General features: G+C 43.2%; 1 protein-coding gene across 6 annotated transcripts in view; it reads right to left on the reverse strand.

The window, feature by feature from the left end:
* Window positions 1–23,319, reverse strand: part of dctn1b (dynactin 1b) — a 160,335-nt gene that overhangs the window by 122,208 nt on the left and 14,808 nt on the right. For all 6 annotated transcript variants that reach the window (XM_034159869.1, XM_034159868.1, XM_034159867.1 and 3 more), the window contains exons 2-3: window positions 3,531–3,788; window positions 2,302–2,380 (exon numbers count right to left, since the gene is read on the reverse strand). In XM_034159869.1, the coding sequence (XP_034015760.1) occupies window positions 2,302–2,380; window positions 3,531–3,758 (307 nt within the window). In that variant the 5' untranslated portion in view covers window positions 3,759–3,788. The remainder of the gene's footprint in view (window positions 1–2,301; window positions 2,381–3,530; window positions 3,789–23,319) is intronic.

Below are 23,319 nucleotides of genomic sequence, written 5' to 3' on the forward strand. Positions count from 1 at the left end.
GTGTGAAAACCGTGATAATAGTTATTTTTTGACATCCTGAGTCATTACTCATCAAAGAGAAAGGTCTGAGGAGCGTTCTAGCAAGCGACACAGGCTGTGGTTAGCTCGGATCAACCCTGACCAAAGCAAACAGCATTACAAAGTGTGCTCTGAGCATTTCATCTCACATATGTATTTTTAGTTGATAATTCTGAAATGACTGAAGCAATAAGCATGTCACGGAAGCTCGTCGGTATATCACCATCTCATTTAGGTTCTTCAGACTTTATTTTGCGTATATGCTCCAGGGGAGCATTAGCATGGCAAAAACCTTTCAGCTTCTCTGGGGGTGTCCCCCCCCCCTTTTTAAGCATTTTTATTTATTTGCCTCTCACATACCTGGAAAAGCTCCTGGCCATCTAACCATGTTCCTTTAGGTTCTTCAGACTTTTTTCAGTAAAATGGTTCTTGTGAGCATGAGCATGACTAAAACCCTCCACCTTTTTAAGCATTTTCTTTGTTTTGCCTTTCAGCTGACCCCGCTAATTACAGCCACTTCAAGCATTTTTTTTTAATGTGGACGTAAATTAATATTCAAAGTTTTCAGCTAGTTGACAGTAGGGCTGTACAATATGGACAAATTATCGTATCTCCATATTGTTATATCAGTACAATATGACTATGATTTGACACAAAGTGCAGCAACAGTGAAAGTTAAACATTCTTAAACAAAACAGTAATAATACCACAATTATTTTGCACTCATCATAAGGTTAGAATACAGTGCCCTCCAAAAGTATTGGAACACTTGGAATTTCACACATGTTAATTTGTTTATGCAATTCTAAATACAAGAAATACAAAAGAATAAATAAAGAAAAAAAATTCTAAAATTATCTTCCTCAAACTCAAACTGAAAGCAAATCTCTAAAACAAGTCAGGGGGTGGAAACATGAACATTTCCAAGTCACTGAATATGCTTTGGACTTTACTTACATCAATTACTAAGAAATACAAAAGTTTCTTTCACCAAAACATCAAATCTAGGCTTTCATCTCAAATGTACTTTCTGTCAAATTGTAGCTGGACTTTCAGGTCTTCTTTTTAAGAAGACCACTTCATCGGGAAGCTGGATTTTATATTTTTAATTGATTTATATCAAGTTGAGAAACACTGAGGAGCAGCATCTTACATCTCATATATAGTGCAGCAGATAAGAGAATATTTAGAGTGGAATCCTGCAAATGGTGACACAAGCATCAAATTTGGCACAAATAATCCATAGACATGAACTCTTTTGAAAAAAACTGATTGGCCACTTGAATTTTCAATAGGCAGCCAGGTCGGGGTCAACTGAAGAATTACACAGGGGTCAAATTTAAAAGATGCTCCAATCATACAGAAAACTACACCACATTATTTGCCTGATCATAAAGATTCCAAAAAGGTATAGTTTGGACAATCTGTGACTGAATGTTATGGAGTTATGAGGTAAAAGCAACAAGAATGGTGACAAAGGTCAGTTTCAGTTTGTGCAGGGGTCAAAAGTTAAAGTTGCTCCAATTTTGGTAAAAAATTGTGCAAATTATACAGAAGCTGAAAGGTTTTGGCCATACTAATGCTCCCCTGAAGCATTTACCCAAAATAAACTCTGAAGGGCCTAAATGAGATGGTGAGATGCTGACGAGCTTTGCTCGTTCATGTCCGCGACATATGCATATTACATTCGTCATTTTAGAATTATCAACTAAAAATACGTATGTGAGATGATATGCTCAGAGTACACTTTGTAATGCCATTTGCTTTGGTCAGGGTTGATCTGAGCTAACCACAGCCTGCGTCGCTTGCTAGAACACTCCTCAGGCCTTTCTCTTTGATGAGTAATGACTCTCAGGATGTCAAAAAATATTACTGGGAATCATTTGTAGAGACACCCAGAATGTAAACGGGTCTATGTAGATACCATCTGCTGAGCGCTGCCATCTGTTGGACATGTATGAGCCTGCTGCAGGGAATAATCCATAGAATAATTTTATCATCACAAGCAAAATGGAAACAAACAGCAGTTGCCTTGGTGGCCATTAGATCTGGGCAGTGAGTACTGGACCTGTAATATCTATGTATATACACATACACACACACCCGTCAGACGGCCCAGGGCCAAGCATCAGCCCACCCCTTTTTTTGAAGAAAGCTTTGAAGAAACACCCACCTGGTGCGTGTGTGTGTGTGTGTGTATGTGTAATATCACACATCCAGTACTGAATACTGTTTGAATAAAGACAAAGCATTACAAAACTATGCAAAAGTCTGTGTCCTCACCTCGTTTGGGAACCTTGGTGGTGCCTGTCTCAGGTGTCTCAGGAGATGTTGTATCAAGCCCATCATCAACTAACTGGATCTGAGAGACAGGAACAAAGAGTCAACAATGATCCCTGCTTCATTTATCAGATATCCCCTTCAAAACAAAAAGCAGAATTGTCAGAGAAAGTGCAGCAAATGTTCAATATCAGCACTCCCTACGTGAATGACAAATTTCTCATCTCCATAAAGCAACAATTAAGTGTCAAATAGGAGGGGGAAAAAAACCCAGTTATGTTATAGGTCACAGTTAGCTGAGCAAAAGGATAATGCTGTAGCATGAAGACAGCTACAGCATTTAGTTTTGTGCTTTGTCATTCTGTTGTGTCAGTGTTATAATGTGGGGTGGATGGTCGAGTGTCCAGGTATCAAACTGATTCCAGAAAGGGCCAAAAGGGTGCAGGTTTTCTTTGTAAACACCAACTCCGTCAGGTGATTTCACTGATTAACATCACTGTGAGCAGATGGCAAGAGTTCATCAATGAAATCACCCGGTGGAGTTGGTGGTTACAAAGAAACCTGCACCATCTTGGCCCTTTCTGGAATGAGTTTGACACCTATGGTCTAGTGGTTAAACCAGAGGCCCTGAGACCAGAGAATCCTTGGTTCAAATCCATGCCACTAGAAATCACTAAGGGCCCTTGGGCAAGGTCCATAATCCCCCAATTGATCCTGATGTGCAGTTGAGCACTTTGCATGTCCTGCCATCAGTGTGTGTGAATGGGTGAATGCAAGGCATCATTGCAGTAATTGCACTGCATAAATGGAGACCATTTTATGTGTCTAACGAATCTGACTTCATTGTCTGCAGTGCTGTGTGAAAGTGTGTCTGTACTGTCTGAGCATATTACCCCCTATGAGCAAGTGCTTGCTCATAGGGGGTCGTTTTGACCGTTGGGGTTTTTCTGTAATTATTGTATGGCTTTTGCCTTACAATATAAAGCGCCTTGGGGCAACTGTTTGTTGTGATTTGGCGCTATATAAATAAAATTGATTTGATTACAATCAAAATAAAATTAGTTCAAAGCCAATCTGAACCTTATCACAATGACACTATAATGACAAGTAACAAGGGTCCAAAGGGCTTAACCAAAATAAATGACAGTGTTCTGGCACATCTTTTGGAACTTGGGTATAAAAAATAAAAAAATTAAAAAAATTAAAAAAATCGCTGTTGCTGCTGTATGTACCTGTGACTGTCTCACAAATATCCCATGATTCTCCTCACAGGTGAAGTAACGCTTGCCCTGCACAGTGCCATCGTTCTTGCCCTTGGCCTCATCAAGGATTACGCCCACCCATTTTCCAGAAGCGAAGAGTGTAGTACCGATGTAAGCCACTGTGCCGTGCTGTCCCTTCCCAATCACCTCCACCAGAGAGCCAACCTTGACAGGCCGGCTGCCCCCGTCAGAGCTCATCCTGCTGTTGCTCCCGCTGCTGGTGGTGGTCTGAGACAGAACAAGCAACATCGTCACAAATTCAAGCTTATACTGCCACTCCTTGCTGTAATTTCATGTGTATGTTTTAAAACGCACTGTGACTACAAGTCAGACAAATTAGATTCACATGGTATAGTGACTACACAAAACTGAAAAAAGGATCATACTGAAGAAAATAGAAGGAAATATTTTTGTCTGATTATTTTCACTATCACTACAGGCTTAAATTAATTTGTTCCATGCTAATGTTAAAATCCAAGCTATCATTTTTGTGTTTTTTTTTTCCATGCTCAGGTACCTGAGCACCCTTTAGCTAAAATAAGCTGTAGAAGTAAAAATTTCCAAACAGAAGAAGATGCATTCAGACAAGAAACAACAATCAATAAAGATGATGAAATTTATCTACCAACTTAAATGGAATTACCATTCTCTTTAATATCACTAGTTGTATATAGCAGCAGGAATTAACCACTAACTGTTTTATCTGTCATTCAGTGAGGAGTGTACACAAACATCATAAATATCACAACTGTAACATATTTCATTACACAACACTTTATCCATCACACCCCCATAAGACATGTTTTTTCTGTGCTTGCACAGGTCAGAGGCATATTCATTGTTAGAATTTTACAGAAGCAACTGCAGCCGCTTTAAAGGTAAATTTCACAGCAAACAAAAAGCCTTTTTCAGAAAGCAAGTCATCTTTTTTTTTTTTTAATACAGCATCAAATCACAACACAAGTCTCCCCTTGATACATGAGTATGGTTTCAATCTTACCCACCCCCTGAACCAACATGAGTAAAGCCCCCTTCACACAGGATGGTGGCAATTGCAAGTTTGTTCAACCCCCACCACAGATAGGATTAGGCTTCATATTATAATAGGTGAGTCCCTCTTGACTATTTCCAGGCATGTTGTGGTTGCAAACTGTCGTGTAGAAAAAAATCTACTTATATAGTAAAACGTTCAATGAGGCGTTTTCATGAAAGTGCCGTTCTGCGCACAGCAGAGGAAAAAAAACAACAAAAACCCCGCACACATGCATAATCCAAACTAAATGTGCCCCTTCCAGAAGGACAACCATCTCTGCAGCAATCCACCAATCAGGCCTGTATGGTAGAGTGGCCAGACAGAAGCCACTCCTTAGTAAACGGCACATGGCAACCAACCTAGAGTTTGCCAAAAGCACCTGAATGGCTCTCAGAACATGAGAAACAAACTTCTCTGGTCAGATGAGACAAAGATTGAACTCTTTGGTGTGAATGACAGGCGCCATGTTAAAAGGAAACCAGACACCTGCCCTACAGTGAAGCATGGGGGTGGCAGCATCATGCTGTGGGGATGTTTTTCAGTGGAAGGAACTGGGAGACTAGTCAGGATTGAGGGAAAGATGAATGCAGCAATGTACAAAGACATCGTGGATGAAAACCTGCTCCAGAGCGCTCTTGATCTCAGACTGGGGTGACGGTTCATCTTTCACCAGGACAAGGACCCTAAGCACACAGCCAAGATATCAACGGAGTGCCGTCAGGACAACTCTGTGAATGTCCCTGAGTGGCCAAGCCACAGCCCAGACCTAAATCTGATTGGACATCTCTGGAGAGATCTGAAAATGGCTGTGCTGTGACGCTCCCCATCCAACCTGATGGAGCTTCAGAGGTGCTGCAAAGAGGAATGGACAAAACTGCCCAAAGATCGGTGCACCAAGCTTGTAGCATCATATTCAAGAAGACTTGAGGCTGTAATTGCTGCCAAAGGTGCAAAGTATTGAGCAAAGGCTGTGAATACTTACGTACATGCCATTTATAGTTTTTAAATTTTTAATAAATTTGCAAAAATAATAATTAATAAAAACTTTTTTCATGTTATCATCATGGGGTGTTGTGAGTAGAATTCTGAGGGAAAATGGATGTAATGCATTTTAGAATAAGGAATAGAATAGAAACTTTATTGTCATTGCACATACATACAATGAAACTTGTCCTCTGCATTTAACCCATCCTAATTACAGTTAGACACAATCCAACCACTAAGAGCAGTGGGCAGCTACAGTCCAGCGCCTGGAGACAAACTCCAGATGTAAACACTGCCTTGGGCAGAGGCAGAGAAAGGAGCAATCCCTAAATAAATAAGCATGTTTTGATTGTGGGAGGAAACCGGAGTGCCCAGAGGAAACCCACGCAAATACAGGGAGAACATGCAAACTCCACACAGAAGGGCCGGGAATCAATCCCATGACCTTCTTGCTGTGAGGCACCAGTGCTAACCACTAAGACACAGTGCCGCCCCTGAAATATAAGGCTGTAATATAAAGTATGGAAAGAGTGAAGTGTTGTGAATACATTCCGAATGCATTGTATAAAGTCCAGTAATCCCAAAATCAAAAGGCTCAAAAGACAACCAAGATGTGAAGAGCAGGATCCCATTGATATCTCCTATACAAATACAAAAACAGACATACCTTAAAAGACAGCATGATCTATGCAATGAATACAGTGCATAGCATCATATCAATGAATATTTTCACATTAAAATATGCTTTCTAAGACCATTTCAGCACACAGTGCCCATATAAGCTGTGAGGCGAGAAAAATCATTTTAGTGTGATTTTGGACACACTGAGCAACACAGAATCACACAAATCTGTGTCTTAAATACCAATGAATAGTTAAACAGCACTACCAAGGAGCCAAATGTTTGCATAAATTCTGTCAGCAATCACATTTCATATTGCAGTTCTAGTGTGCAGTAGAACACTTTCACTGTGCATCAACTGAACATAACCCAATTTATAGCTTGATGTCCTTGAACAAACAGTAACTCAGAAGAATAAACTTGATATTCTGACCTTGTGAGAGAACATTTTCAGATTCTCCTTCAGCTCAGTGTAAATAAATACCATTTATATAGTATTTTTTAAAGGTGAGACCTGAAAATAAAAACAGAAAGGTTACAGCTTATAGCATTAGTACCAAGACATTTTTATTTTTGAACTACAAGAGTCTGTATTGATAAGCTTTAACAATAAGACATTAGAACCTTATTTTTTAAAAACACTGTGTCACTATGTCTAAAATAAAATTTGTACTGTCACCACTAGCTGTGGTCCTCATTTTTTAAAAAGGGGACCCCCAGAGAGTGTGTGTCAACTACAGGAGCATCACACTACTCAGACTCTATGATAAAATCTGCTCCAGGGTGCTGGAAAGGTGGATTCGGCTGATAGTCAAATCTCAGACTGAAGTCGTTGAACAACCGACCAACTCTTCACTCTCACAAGGATTCTGGAGGAAGGCCTGGAAGTATGCCCATCCAGTCTACATGTGTTTTGTGAACTTGGGAGAAGGCGTATGATCAGGTACCCCAGGAGATACTGTGGGATGTGCTGTGGGAGTATAGAGTGAGGCGGTCCCTTCTCAGGGTCATCCAATCTCTGTACTCATAAAGTGAGTACGCACTTTGACGTACCTCGCTAACGCTTGGGCTATACTGTCACCGCAGTCTGATATTCCTGTACAGACTGAGGTTTATATATATATATATATATATATATATATATATATATATATATATATATATATATATATATATATATATATATATATATATAAACAGTAGAGTTCAGAATAATAGTAGTGCTATGTGACTAAAAAGATTAATCCAGGTTTTGAGCATATTTCTTATTGTTACATGGGAAACAAGGTACCAGTAGATTCAGTAGATTCTCACAAATCCAACAAGACCAAGCATTCATGATATGCACACTCTTAAGGCTATGAAATTGGGCTATTAGTAAAAAAAAGTAGAAAAGGGAGTGTTCACAATAATAGTAGTGTGGCATTCAGTCAGTGAGTTCGTCAATTTTGTGGAACAAACAGGTGTGAATCAGGTGTCCCCTATTTAAGGATGAAGCCAGCACCTGTTGAACATGCTTTTCTCTTTGAAAGCCTGAGGAAAATGGGATGTTCAAGACACTGTTCAGAAGAACAGCGTAGTGTGATTAACAAGTTGTTGATTGGAGAGGGGGAAACTTATACGCAGGTGCAAAAAATTATAGGCTGTTCATCTACAATGATCTCCAATGCTTTAAAATGGACCAAAAAAACAAAAACAAAAAAAAAACAGAGACCTGTAGAAGAAAATGGAAAACAACCATCAAAATGGATAGAAGAATAACCAGAATGGCAAAGGCTCACCCACTGATCAGCTCCAGAATGATCAAAGACAGTATGGAGTTACCTGTAAGTGCTGTGACAGTTAGAAGACGCCTGTTTGAAGCTAATTTATTTGCAAGAATCCCCCGCAAAGTCCCTCTGTTAAATAAAAGACGTGCAGAAGAGGTTACAATTTGCCAAAGAACACATCAACTGGCCTAAAGAGAAATGGAGGAATATTTTGTGGACTGATGAGAGTAAAATTGTTCTTTTTGTGTCCAAGGGCCGAAGACAGTTTGTGAGACAACCCCCAAACTCTGAATTCAAGCCACAGTTCACAGTGAAGACAGTGAAGCATGGTGGTGCAAGCATCATGATATGGGCATGTTTCTCCTACTATGGTGTTGGGCCTATATATCGCATACCAGGTATCATGGATCAGTTTGGATATGTCAAAATACTTGAAGAGGTCATGTTGCCTTATGCTGAAGAGGACATGCCCTTGAAATGGGTGTTTCAACAACACAATGATCCCAAACACACTAGTAAACGAGCAAAATCTTGGTTCCAAACCAACAAAATGAATGCCTCGCAGATGTGAAGAAATCATGAAAAACTGTGGTTATACAACAAAAGATTCACAGGATTGCTAAAAAAGCATAATAGTTTTGAGTTTGTAGCGTCAACAGCAGATGCTACTATTATTGTGAACATTACAGTATCTTACGGTATCTCGCCCAAATATGAAAGCTGCTGACAGTTTTGGGCTCGTAGTCAGACCTGTTCGCTACACCTCCATTAAGAACTTGCTAACAGATGGTCCAGTTGTTAGCTGGTAAGCTTTCAATCTGTGCGTTTTTTACGATGCTGTTTAGCTATTTATGGAGTATGTTCGCGTCCGACTTGGTTTTTCTCATCGTGCTTTTAGCTTTCTGGATTGTAACAAATGTGATACGCGTTCCGGACCGATTGTCATGGTAACCAGTCTGATATGGGAAAATATCAGACCGGAAATCAGCCAATCAGAGTGTGCATAGTGTCACAGGCATATAATAAAGAGTTTTACTTTTGGGCTTTCTTGACTCCTTATCGGTCCTCTAACATCATTTAGAGAAATGTAGTGATTGGCAGACCATGGTTTGTGGAAAACATTTCAACATAAGCTTTGAGACTGTGTCAGTTCTTTATGAGCATTCTGATTTATTTACTTTTTGCCACCACAATTTGCCATTATTATAATGAATTATTTTCAGAGCTGCAACAATTAATCAATTATTAAATTAACTGGCAACTATTTTAATAATCAATGAATCATTTTCAGTCATTAAAAAAATCAAAATGATCAGATTTCTGCTTAAATGTGAATATTTTCTGGTTTCTTAATTACTTTGTCTCCTCTTTGACAGTAAATCAAATATCTTTGTGGACTGGGGACAAAACAAAACATTTGAGGACATTATCCTGGGCTTTGGGAAACAAAGTTTTTCAGGATTTCATAACATTTTATGGACCAAAGGGCTAAACGATTACTAAAGAAAATAATCGACAGATGCACAGGTTAACAACTCTGCAATAAAATAAAACTGCTGTAATCATCAACCTTGAAACATCATGAAACAGATGTGTAAGCTGTAATTCCTCCCTACATCCTTGACTTGCATAGTGAGCTTTTATGTGCAACACTGATAAGACATACAGCCAGTAGTTATTCAAAAACTGAAATACTGAGATTATAAAAGGTTTGTCTTATTACTCATGTCATCCCTTCCAAAAAAGTCTACTTATGTAACATATTTTATTTAATGGGTGTGCTGTCACAGTAAATTCTTCAAACATTAGTTTCAGAGATAAAATCTCTTTAAGTCCTTCATATTCCTAAACAGAAGCTGTAACTGAAGAGTTTCAGTCAGGCTTCAGAATTCATCATTGTACAGAAACAGCATTAGTGAAGGTTACAAATGATCTTCTTATGGCCTCAGACAGTGGACTCATCTCTGTGCTCATCCTGTTAGACCTCAGTGCAGCTTGTGATACTGCTGACCATAAAATTTTATTACAGAGATTAGAGCATGCCATAGGTATTAAAGGCACTGCGCTGCAGTGGTTTGAATCATATTTATCTAATAGATTACAATTTGTTCATGTAAATGGGGATTCTTCTTCACGGACTAAGGTTAATTATGGAGTTCCACAAGGTTCTGTGCTAGGACCGATTTTATTCACTTTATACATGCTTCCCTTAGGCAGTATTATTAGAAAGCATTGCTTAAATTTTCATTGTTACGCAGATGATACCCAGCTTTATCTATCCATGAAGCCAGAGGACACACACCAATTAGTTAAACTGCAGGAATGTCTTTCAGACATAAAGACATGGATGACCTCTAATTTCCTGCTTTTAAATTCAGATAAAACTGAAGTTATTGTACTTGGCCCCACAAATCTTAGAAACATGGTGTCTAACCAGATCCTTACTCTGGATGGCATTACCCTGACTTCCAGTAATACTGTGAGAAATCTTGGAGTCATTTTTGATCAGGATATGCCCTTCAATGAGCATATTAAGCAAATATGTAGGACTGCTTTTTTGCATTTGTGCAATATCTCTAAAATTAGAAAGGTCTTGTCTCAGAGTGATGCTGAAAAGCTAATTCATGCATTTATTTCCTCTAGGCTGGACTATTCGTTCTCAGACTGCAGGCTTACTTGTAGTTCCTAGGGTTTGTAAGAGTAGAATGGGAGGCAGAGCCTTCAACTTTCAGGCTCTTCTCCTTTGGAACCAGCTCCCAATTCGGATTAGGGAGACAGACACCCTCTCTACTTTTAAGATTAATCTTAAAACTTTCCTTTTTGCTAAAGCTTATAGTTAGGGTTGGATTAGGTGACCGAAAAAGTGCTGATGTCAAACTCTTCTGCCATTTCTGTGGTAGTCAGACGACGTCCCGGATCAACAAAGCATTTACTTTGGCAATCAACGGCACATTCCACTGTTACAGGAGTTTTTTGTCATGAAAAGATGTACGGAGGAATTCGCACGTCGGGACGGAGGCTCAGGGCACAGAACAAAAAGCAACGCCATGATGAAGCCTCACAGGACATGTTGTGGCACGTCCAACTCGTCCACAATTTCTCGGATAGTCACACGACTGAAAAGCCACCGAAAGCCGTCTGATTTTTCTGAATGGTGCAAGAGCTGGGCATGTTAGGGCTTGTCCCGTGAGACCAACACGGAGGTGCTTTCGTCCCGCACCATGAGCAGCTCCGTGGCGAATTTCTCCGCTCCTCTTTCCATTACAAAAACTCCTGTAACAGTGGAATGTGCCGAAAAAGTGCTATGTCCAGCTGTCTTGCCATTTCTCTGGTAGTCAGACGACGTCCCGGATCAACAAAGCGTTCACTTTGGAAATGATCTGGCCTTTGAGCCTGTCGATCGCCGCTCGGTGCGCAGCGCGCCATCCGCTGCTTTGGGCCATCTTTAATCCAGTTGTAATTGTCCTTAATCTGTGTGATCCCCATAAGATCTTCACCGAAAGCCATCTGAATTTTCCAAATGGTTTCCACTTGGCTGTCTCTCACACTTTCTGATGAAGCAAAGCGGCAGTCGATCAGCCAATTTCCTGACAATGAAAATCCGACGAGGGGGCTGGACCACTCCTCCCACAAGGCGTGCTCACAGGCGAATGACGCAACCGACAGGTGTGAAAAAACTCACGCATGCGCACGAAGGTTCAAGCTTGGCTGATGCAATCACACATGATTCAAATCCATATAGTTTTTGCAAAAAATAAAAAGGTCCGTTACTTTTCTAACAGACCTCGTATGCACCACTCTGCATTTATTCATTAGTGACTGATCTCTGCTCTCTTCCACAGCATGTCTTTTTCCTGACTCTCTCCCCTCAGCCTCAACCAGTCCCAGCAGAAGACTGCCCCTCCCTGAGCCTGGTTCTGCTGGAGGTTTCTTCCTCTTAAAAGGGAGTTTTTCCTTCCCACTGTCGCCAAGTGCTTGCTCATAGGGGGTCGTTTTGACCGTTGGGGTTTTTCTGTAATTATTGTATGGCTTTTGCCTTACAATATAAAGCACCTTGGGGCGACTGTTTGTTGGGATTTGGCGCTATATAAATAAAATTGATTTGATTTGATTTAACTTCTCCTGACAGTATGTCTCGTCTAATGAGATCAAAAGCATGTCAACATTCTGCAAACAAATGTCAGCTTGTCTACATAATGCATTTTTAAACCAGTTAAAGTAATCAAAGCTAAATTAAAAAAGGAACAGTTCTGTGTGGAGTTTGCATGTTCTCCCCATGTTTCCATGGCTTCCCTCTGGGTGCTCCGGCTTCCTCCCACAACCAAAGACATGCAGGTTAGGTGGATTGGAAACTTTAAAACTGTCCATAGGTGTACGTGCGGGTGTGAATGTGTTTGTCTATATGTGGTCCTGCGACAGACCGGTATCCTGTCCAGGATGTACACGCGCTCACGCGCTATGACTGCTGGGATAGGCTCCAGCCCCCTCATGACCCTTAACTGGAGCAAGTGGTTGAAGATGAGTGACTGAGTGTATGGGACACCTTGTCTACATGTCTGCTGGTAAAGCTTTGGAACCAAGCATTCAGTGTTGCTCACTGAGTGTTCCAGCCTGTTTGCTGAAGGCAGCACTGACCTGAGGAGGTCATCCTGAATTATTTACTGCAACTCTACACTTGGATCATTCAGAAACTTAAACTAACAACAAAGGTCTATGTTAAAAAAGGTGCAGAGCTTCACGTGCAAAGACTGATGCTGAACTACCTTCAGTCTGATCATTATCGCTGAGATCAAAGTCTTATGGCAGGTCCCAGATAATGACTGCATGAACAATCCAAACTTCTGCCTGTTGGATTTTACCGGTGATTTGCTAAAAGTAAATAGGCAAATGATGGTGGCAGGTAACGTGACGCAGACAATGGTATGTAAATGAGAATTTTGCATGCTATAATGGGTGTAAGCACAAAATTAAATTCAATCAGCTACTGATGTATGGAACCTTGTGCTTCACTGTGCACAACTCTGCCAGACAACTGAGTATGTGGCAATTTAAAAAAAATCTCTAATTTCATACATCTAATTAATGGTCCATCCAGGGTATTTCAGTAAACTGGTGAATTATTATGGTGCTATGAATTATTATGGTATTATGGTACACTCAAACAGATTTCACTCACGAACATTCCCAGGTCAGACGGGAAATCGCGCAAAACTTTGAGACCAAACATTACTTCAAAGTAAACAAACATGGTGGACGAGGAAGAAGCAATGGCGATAGTTTGTGGACTATTTCTGAGAAAAAAGCATACAAAAAGAAAAACAAAAAGGCATTGGTTAAAGAAGTAGAGGCAGCATAAGCACCAGACTTTCTTGTGTGCCATGGCAGCTGTTTTGATTTTGGATTACCCTCCGCTCTTCCATCACCTTGCTTTCTGATTGGCTACATGTCACATTCAACAGGCTGCGTGCTCTTTTGTGCTCTGGGCACACCCCACGCGCTGGGATATTGAGCAAAGACAATCCAACATGTTGAATATTGACGATTTGAGGAATGAGAGGGCCCGATGTCCTTCTGAGCAGACTAGAGCACTCTTGTCAGCAGGAATATCTGATAAGATTATCTTTAGAGCCATCACAATAGTCAGGGCTTCCTTAAGATTGTCGGAAGGAAAAAGGTCACAGCAAAAAGGTCATGGGATCGATTCCCACCTATATCCTTTCTGTGTGGAGTTTGCATGTTCTCCCCATGTTTGCGTGGGTTCCGTCCAGGTGCTCCGGCTTCCTCCCACATCCAAGACATGCAGGTTAGGAGGATTGGAAACTTTAAATAGTTCATCCGTACGTGCGCATGTGAAAGTGTTTTTTTTATATGTGGCCCTGCAACAGTGGCGTCCAGGGTGTACCTCACCTCATGCCCTATGACTGATGAGCTAGGCTCCAGATCCCCCCCCCCCCCCCCCCGACCCTTAATTGGAGCGGGCGGTGAAAAATGAAAATTGTGAAAAATGCCCTTTTTTTGCCATTGTTGGGAGCCCTGGGGTGCTCACAGATATTCAATCAGAACCCCAGGATTGTGTCAGGATGTGAGGTTCTGCCTGGTTTTGTTTTCATGCTTTTATTATGTTTGCTTCTGTGTAGTCTTATTCTCTTGTCGGGGTTTTTCCCTGCTTGGGTTTTACTGTCCCTGTCTCTCGTTTGTATCTCTTGTCTCTTGGTGGTGGGCATTTCCCTCTCCCTGGCCACACCCTCATTCTGTTGAGTTCCACGCACACTTGCTCCCAGCAAGTGTGCGTGGAACTACACCTCATCACTTGGGTGTTTTTAAGATCCTCTTTTTGCCCTGTTACCTCGCCAGATTGATGCGCTCTATGCCTTCTCTCCAGCCTTCTTTATCTCATTCTCGACCTGCTTGCTTCCCGTGTTCTTTGACCTCTCACTTGTATTTTCGACCATGCACCTGCCTGATGTTCTTGCTCTTGTTTGCCTTGTTGGATTGCCTACCCGTGTACCAGACCCTGTTTTTTCCCAAGTAAACTGCTTTTGCCTACTAAGCCTTGAGTCCGAGTCCAGCATTTGCCAGTCTTGATAGATCAATCTGGCCAACGATGGATGCAGCAGACACGGCTCCATTCCAAAATGCCGTACGCCACCACAGTAGGCAGCTGGCAGGGCAAGAAGACCGGCTCACAGCTCTCAGTGCCGGTTTTAGTGAGCTTGCACAAAGACAAGAGGCCTTCATGTCATCTGTAAGTTCCCAAATGGAACTTCTCTTGTCTAAGCTCGACATTCAGCCCGGCCCCGCCCCGGCAAGATCCAACCAGCCGCCACCTGATTCACCGGCCGCCCTACAGGCTTCGGTAGCTGAGTCTGCCCTCTGCACCCAGCTCTCCCGCCTGGAGCAATTCTCTGGGGAGACCGGTGATGTTCTGCCGTTCATAACCCAATGTGAACTGCATTTTGAATTAATGTCCACCATGTTCCGGTCAGATAAGACCAAGATAGCCTACATGATCTCGCAGTTATTCGGCCGGGCTGCAGCGTGGGCTACAGCGGAGTGGAGCCGTCAGGCGCCATCTTGCTCCTCCCTCCAAGCATTCACTACAGCCTTGAAGCAGGTCTTCCAGCACACGTCTCCGGGACGTGAGGCAGCGCGCTCCCTTCTAAGGCTGAAGCAGGGCACTCGCCAGGTGGCAGACTACGCTGTTGACTTCCGGGTCCTGGCTACCAAGAGTAAGTGGAATCCTGCCACCCTCCTCGACGCCTTCTACCAGGGGCTGGCTCCCGACGTCCAGGATCAGCTTATTTCCGTCGATCTGCCCCAGGAATTGGATGATCTGTTCGCCCTCGCCATCAGGATCGACCGGCGCTTCCCGGAGCACTCGCGCTGCGAGCCTCGTTATGCTCCTCGACGCTCCGTAACGCCAAATCCCGGACCATCAAGCACCCACCATGCAGACGTCGAGGCAATGCGTCAGGACCCCGACAAACCCATGCAGGTGGGCCGAACACGGCTGTCTCAGGAGGAACAGTGCCGCAGACGGGACGAAGGACTTTGTTTTTATTGTGGACAATCGGGTCACGTGGTCACTAGTTGTCCAGTCAGGGGTGCTGCAATGAGGTCTCAGGCGTCAGTGCGGGTGAGTCACAGTTCAGTTTCTACCTCAATATCTCAAAATGTAATTACTGCTACAGTAATTGGAATCTGATCATTGTTCCGAGGTTGTGCATGTCTTTGTGGATTCTGGCTCAGATGCCAATTTAATGTTATCCTCTCTCGCCAGGTCCCTGCATCTTAAGTTGTTTCACGTCGGTCGCCCTCTGGTGGTCAGGGCAGTGGACGGCCACAAATTAGGACACATAACACATAAAACACAGCCTGTCCATCTCACAATAAATAGCAACCATGTTGAAACCATTAACTTCCATGTGTTTGATCAAATGACTCACTCTGTGATCTTGGGGCATCCCTGGCTGCAACAACACAGCCCTAATTTCGAATGGTCTAAGGGAGTGATTAAGGAATGGGGTTCCTCCTGTTCTGAGAAATGTTTAATCAAATGTGAATCCCAGCAACAACCTGTTTTTTCAGCTCTCCAGGAGGTTCCTATCTGCTATCATGATCTAGCACCCATGTTTAGCAAAGCTAAAGCTAAATCGTTCCCGCCTCACCGTCCTTACAAATTGTACAATAGACTTATTGCCCGGAACCAGTCCGCCTCGTGGTAAATTGTATTCACTGTCCAGTCCAGAACGCACTGCCATGTGGGAGTATATCCAAGAGTCACTCATTGCCGGCCTGATACGACCATCCTCCTCACCAGATGGAGCAGGATTTTTCTTTGTTGAAAAGAAGGACAAGACTCTGCGTCCGTGTATTGATTATCGGGGACTGAATGAAATAACAGTCAAGAACCGCTACCCACTGCCACTAATGTCATCCGTCTTTGAATTGTTAGAGGGGTCCAAAATATTTACCAAGCTAGATCTATGAAACGCCTACCATTTAGTCAGGATTAAACAAGGGGATGAGTGGAAGACTGCCTTCAATACCCCCACTGGTCACTATGAGTATCTTGTGATGCCTTTTGGCCTTACCAATGCGCCAGCAGTGTTCCAGAACCTAGTTAATGACGTGTTGCGAGAATACCTTAACAGGTTCATTTTTGTATATTTGGACGATATTCTGATCTTCTCGCCAGACCTTGAAACCCACACCTGACATGTGCGAACTGTTTTACAGACCCTCCTACAAAATGATCTTTATGTCAAGGCGGAGAAATGCAAATTTCATAAGTCAACAATTTCCTTCCTTGGTTTTGTTATTTCTGAGGGAAGGATCCAGATGGACCCCGACAGGGTGGCAGCAGTGCAGGATTGGGTGGTGCCCAGTAGCCGGAAAGAGGTTCAGAGGTTTTTAGGATTTGCAAACTTCTACCGTAAATTCATTCGTAACTTTAGCTCTGTTGCCGCACCCCTTTACAATGTGACCTCCTCTCTCCGAGCATTTAAATGGACCCCGGAATGTGATGAGGCCTTCAGGGTCCTAAAGCAGTGGTTCACAACCACCCCCATACTACTCCTTCCTGACCCCGCACAGCAGTTTGTGGTGGAGGTCGATGCTTCAGATATTGGTGTGGGTGTCATCTTGTCTCAAATAAATCCCACAGACAGATGGCTGCATCCATGCGCCTATCTGTCCCGTAAGTTGTCTCCAGCGGACTGCAACTACAGCATCGGCGACCGCGAATTGCTGGCAGTCAAAGTGGCCTTGGAGGAGTGGCGACACTGGCTCGAGGGGGCACAAGTACCATTTCTCATGTATACCGACCATAAGAACCTGGCTTATTTACGCTCAGCAAAACACTTGAATGCTCATCAAGCTCGGTGGGCAATTTTCTTTAGTAGGTTTAAGTTCGTCCTTACTTATCGACCCAGGACTAAGAACGGCAAACCGAATGCGTTATCCAGGCAATTTGATGGCCCTGACCCTCCTGGATAATCTGGTAGTATCCTCCCGGCTTCTTGTTTTGTTTCGGCCCTCACGTGGGACATTGAGTCACGGGTTAGAAATGCTCATGGTAATGATGCTACTCCGGCAGGCTGTCCGGCGGGGAAGCTATTCGTTCCGGTCGCATTAAGAGGGGAAGTTATTGAATGGGGTTACAGTAGCCGGTTTTCCTGCCACCCACGTATCAAGAAGACATTATTTGTAGTTCAACAGCGATTTTGGTGTCCACGGGTGGTTGCAGACATGACCGAGTTTATTAACGCCTGTCAAGTATGTGCCATGTTTAAGACCTCCACTCGTCCTCCCGCCGGTTCATTATATGCACTGTCTGTTCCTCTGCAACCCTGGACTCATATCTTTCTTGATTTTGTCATCGGCCTTCCACCCTCAAAGGGTCATACTGTGATTTTAGCTGTTGTGGACCGCCTCTCGAAGATGTGTTATTTTGTGCCTTTATTGAAACTACCCTCTGCTAAAGAACTTGCCGAAATAATGCTTACACATGTCTTTCGTCTCCATGGCTTTCGGCAGGATATTGTCTCTGACTGGGGTCCGCAGTTTATTTCTGGATTTTGGAGGGAGTTCTGCCATCTCCTCGGGGCCACCTCCAGCCTTATGTCCGGGTAGCATCCCCAGGCAAACGGTCAGTCTGAACGGTTTAAACAAGAATTGGAAAAGGGTCTCAGAATTCTATGTTTACAGCATACGTCAACCTGGTCCTCATAAATTTCTTGGATTGAACTAGCCCACAACAGTTTACCATTGGCTTCTTCCAGGTTTTCTCCTTTTCATGTGGTTTACCGTCATCAACCTTCTCTCTTCTCTTCCTCTATCCTTTGTTCCTCTGTTCCATCTGCCCTTAGTCTGATTGTCAGGTGCCAATGAACCTGGGTCGCTCTTCGGCCCTTTATAAGGTGACCGTAAACGGTCGGTTGCCCCAACTTACTCGGGGGGCCGAAGGTTTGGTTGTCCACCCGTCACTTGCCGCGCCGTGGGTTTCGCGCAAGCTGGCTCCCAGGTTCATTGGTCCCTTCCCCATATCGAAGATCATAAATCCTGTTTCCGTCCGTCTTTGGTTGCCTCCGTCTATGCGTGTTCATCCCACATTTCATGTTAGTCACGTCAAGCCGGTGAGGTCTAGCCCTCTGTGTCCTCCGGCCGTTCCCCCGCCTTCCGCCTGGTTTGTGGGCGGGGGGGGGCGGTGTTTTCTGTGTGGCGGCTTCTGGCTTCGTGTCGCTGGGGTTGCGGCTTTCAGTATCTGGTTGATTGGGAGGGGTATGGTCCGGAGGAGCGGTCGTGGATTCCCTCCCGTTTTATCCTGGACCCCGGTCTCATCCGGGATTTTCACGTTGCCCACCCTGCTGCTCCGGGGCTGTCTGGGGCCGGCCTTTGTGTGGGGGGGTACTGTCAGGATGTGAGGTTCTGCCTGGTTTTGCTTTCATGCTTTTGCTATGTTTGCTTCTGTGTAGTCTTATTGTCTTGTCTGGGTTTTTCCCTGCTTGGGTTTTACTGTCCCTGTCTCTCTTGTTTGTATCTCCTGTCTCTTGGTGGTGGGCGTTTCCCTCTCCCTGGCCACACCCTTATTCTAGTGAGTTCCACGCACACTTGCTCCCAATCTACACCTCATCACTTAGGTGGATTTAAGATCCTCTTTTTGCCCTGTTACCTCGCCAGATTGATGCGCTCTATGCCTTCTCTCCAGCCTTCTTTATCTCATTCTCGACCTGCTTGCTTCCCGTGTTCTTTGACCTCTTTTCTTGTATTTTCGACCACGCACCTGCCTGATGTTCTTGCTCTTGTTTGCCTTGTTGGATTGCCTACCTGTGTACCAGACCCTGGTTTTTGCCCAAGTAAACTGCTTTTGCCTACTACGTCTTGAGTCCAAGTCCAGCATTTGCATCCTGTCACACCCATTTACCAGTCTTGATAGATTGTCTGTACCAAATTTTAGAAAACTAAATCCAGCAATTTTTCAGAAATTCATCGGAGAGTGTACCATATATGAATGTTGATGGCATTAGTCCTATGGACCTCAGTCCAAAAAGGAGTAAAAATACTTCAGTCGCTGATATACAAAGTATCATTACTACTATGACCCAGTGATGTATGTGACACAAGTGTGTACAGGGGTCGAAATACATTTTTTTTACCTACTTGCACTGGTGCTAGTAACAAAAAAATTACTTGCACCAAAAAAAAAGTTACTTGCACAACCAAAAGTCAGTCTTATCAACCTTAAAACTCCTCCTCTGATGTGTCAGACTCTTCCTTTCTGGGGAGAGTTTGAGGGGAGAGCAGCAGCAGCGGCAGCAGCAGCAGCAGCGGCAACGGCAGACAGTTCTTTTTACGAACGAATCGTCCGTGAAGATTCTTTTATTTATTAACTACACAGATGTATAATAAAACAAATGGTGACTGGTTTATAACACAATTATGACAGTTTGAGGGGAGAGAGCGAGGAACCACAGCGACAGCCAGTTTTTTTTTCTTTTCTTTGTTTACATGTGCGCATGCGAACGGGGCAGGAGGTCCTCAAACTGGAGATCCAGCAGCTCCAATTATTTGCTGCAGCTCCTGCAGCAAATAATGAAACTCCCAGAATTGGGAACATCTTATGAGGATGTTGTGAACCCAGGGACGGTGCCGCTGGCAACGTTTGTCAGCTTTCCACAACAAATAGAGCACAGCAACTTGAGCCGCGTGTGAGAGTCATAAAACAGCGGGAAGACGAAGACAACACACTGGAAATTGTTTTTTTCCTTATTTATTCCTTTATTGGTTCATTCTACTGGGGATTATAGTTGATAAAACCTGGATAAAGTTACTTGGACTAGTGCTAATGCAGTATAAAATTACATGCACCGCTCGAATAATACGTACACAAACTAGCACATGCACATACTAATTCGACCCCTGGTGTAGGTTGTGAGAAGTCTGTGGTAGATACAACTACAGTCAGTGAGACCTTCTCCAGAGGAGTCAGACACATCAACCTGGTGACATACTTGCCTTTTGATTGGGGCCATCAGAGGACACTGCAGAAACGGTGACAGTTTTTGCATGTCAAAAATGTCAACAATTGTACATTTGAGCTGTTTTTGTTTTAACTAAAGACTAAAACTGCACCCAAATACTTTGTATGTGCTAAGTCAGTGAATACATACTATCCAAGCATTACTGTAGTATGTACATACTAGAAGGAAACAAGCGAGTAGCAGTGACACAATTGACATACTATGTTTCTGCCATTTTACCAAGGTATTTATAGATGGTGCATATGTACAGCCAGTCTGCTCTGTGTCAGCCTGATCCCATCAAATCTCAGAAGCTAAGCAGTGCGGGATCTGGTTAGTACTTGGATGGGAGACCACACTGGAACACTAGTGGCTGTGAGTGTTTCTCCTGCTGAGTTGCATCAGGAAGGGCATCCCGCGTAAAACTTGTGCCAAATACCAATGCAGATCTCGCTGTATCCACTGTGGCAACCCTGAACAAAACGGGAGCAGCCGAATGGAAAACAAACAAAAAAGCATATGCGCATACATGCAGTGAAAATTTCTATTTTGCAAAGAATTTTTTTTTTCAAATGGCTCCTAGTGTATATTTGTACAATGCCACAGCCCCTTGGATGCTGCTACTGTTTTTAAAATACAATCCATTTGCCCAATATATTTTTTTAATTTTCCCCATTCTCTTTTGGTTACCAGCCTCCAGCTGCATCTTGCTCCTCCCTCCAAGCATAGTGCCGTCCATTCGCACACAGACATACTAGCTTTCTGACATTAAATGTTTGGTTAAATTCTTTGTCTTGCTTGTGTCCAAAACACGACAAGAGCAATGCAAAGAATTCCTATAATAATAAATAAACATACATTCTCAGATACATACATACATACATAAATCATAATTTTATTTAATGTTCTTTTGTGTGAACCGAATCAAGACACATGCAATATGGTTTCTGAAACCTTGGGTAATTTTGAATGTCATAATGTACAACCCCTGGCAAAAATTATGGAATCACCGGCCTCGGAGGATGTCCATTCAGTTGTTTAATTTTGTAGAAAAAAAGCAGATGACAAACATGACACAAAACTAAAGTCATTTCAAATGGCAACTTTCTGGCCTTAAGAAACACTATAAGAAATCAGGAAAAAAAAATTGTTTGTTTGTTTTTAGACCAAGCAGAGGGAAAAAAAATATGGACTCACTCAATTCTGAGGAAAAAATTATGGAATCATGAAAAACAAAAGAAGCTCCAACACATCACTAGTATTTTGTTGCACCACCTCTGGCTTTTATAACAGCTTGCAGTCTCTGAGGCATGGACTTAATGAGTGACAAACAGTACTCTTCATCAATCTGGCTCCAACGTTCTCTGATTGCTGTTGCCAGATCAGCTTTGCAGGTTGGAGCCTTGTCATGGACCATTTTCTTCAACTTCCACCAAAGATTTTCTGGACTATTTGCAGGCCATGACATTGACCCTATGTGTCTTTTTGCAAGGAATGTTTTCACAGTTTTTGCTCTATGGCAAGATGCATTATCATCTTGAAAAATGATTTCATCATCCCCAAACATCCTTTCAATTGATGGGATAAGAAAAGTGTCCAAAATACACTCAACAAAAATATAAAAACAACACTTTTGGTTTTGCTCCCATTTTGTATGAGATGAACTCAAAGATCTAAAACTTTTTCCACATACACAATATCACCATTTCCCTCAAATATTGTTCACAAACCAGTCTAAATCTGTGATAGTGAGCACTTCTCCTTTGCTGAGATAATCCATCCCACCTCACAGGTGTGCCATACCAAGATGCTGATTAGACACCATGATTAGTGCACAGGTGTGCCTTAGACTGTCCACAATAAAAGGCCACTCTGAAAGGTGCAGTTTTGTTTTATTGGGGGGGGATACCAGTCAGTATCTGGTGTGACCACCATTTGCCTCATGCAGTGCAACACATCTCCTTCGCATAGAGTTGATCAGGTTGTCAATTGTGGCCTGTGGAATGTTGGTCCACTCCTCTTCAATGGCTGTGCGAAGTTGCTGGATATTGGCAGGAACTGGTATACACTGTCGTATACGCCGGTCCAGAGCATCCCAAACATGCTCAATGGGTGACATGTCCAGTGAGTATGCCATCCATGCAAGAACTGGGACATTTTCAGCTTCCAAGAATTGTGTACAGATCCTTGCAACATGGGGCCGTGCATTATCCTGCTGCAACATGAGGTGATGTTCTTGGATTGGCACAACAATGGGCCTCAGGATCTCGTCACGGTATCTCTGTGCATTCAAAATGCCATCAATAAAATGCACCTGTGTTCTTCGTCCATAACAGACGCCTGCCCATACCATAACCCCACCGCCACCATGGGCCACTCGATCCACAACATTGACATCAGAAAACCGCTCACCCACACGACGCCACACACGCTGTCTGCCATCTGCCCTGAACAGTGTGAACCGGGATTCATCCGTGAAAAGAACACCTCTCCAACATGCCAAACGCCAGCGAATGTGAGCATTTGCCCACTCAAGTCGGTTACGACGACGAACTGGAGTCAGGTCGAGACCCCGATGAGGACGACGAGCATGAAGATGAGCTTCCCTGAGACGGTTTCTGACAGTTTGTGCAGGAATTCTTTGGTTATGCAAACCAATTGTTTCAGCAGCTGTCCGAGTGGCTGGTCTCAGATGATCTTGGAGGTGAACATGCTGGATGTGGAGGTCCTGGGCTGGTGTGGTTACACGTGGTCTGCAGTTGTGAGGCTGGTTGGATGTACTGCCAAATTCTCTGAAACGCCTTTGGAGACGGCTTATGGTAGAGAAATGA

The sequence above is a fragment of the Thalassophryne amazonica genome, chromosome 19 (genome assembly GCF_902500255.1).
Source record: "Thalassophryne amazonica chromosome 19, fThaAma1.1, whole genome shotgun sequence".
Lineage (NCBI taxonomy): Eukaryota > Metazoa > Chordata > Actinopteri > Batrachoidiformes > Batrachoididae > Thalassophryne > Thalassophryne amazonica.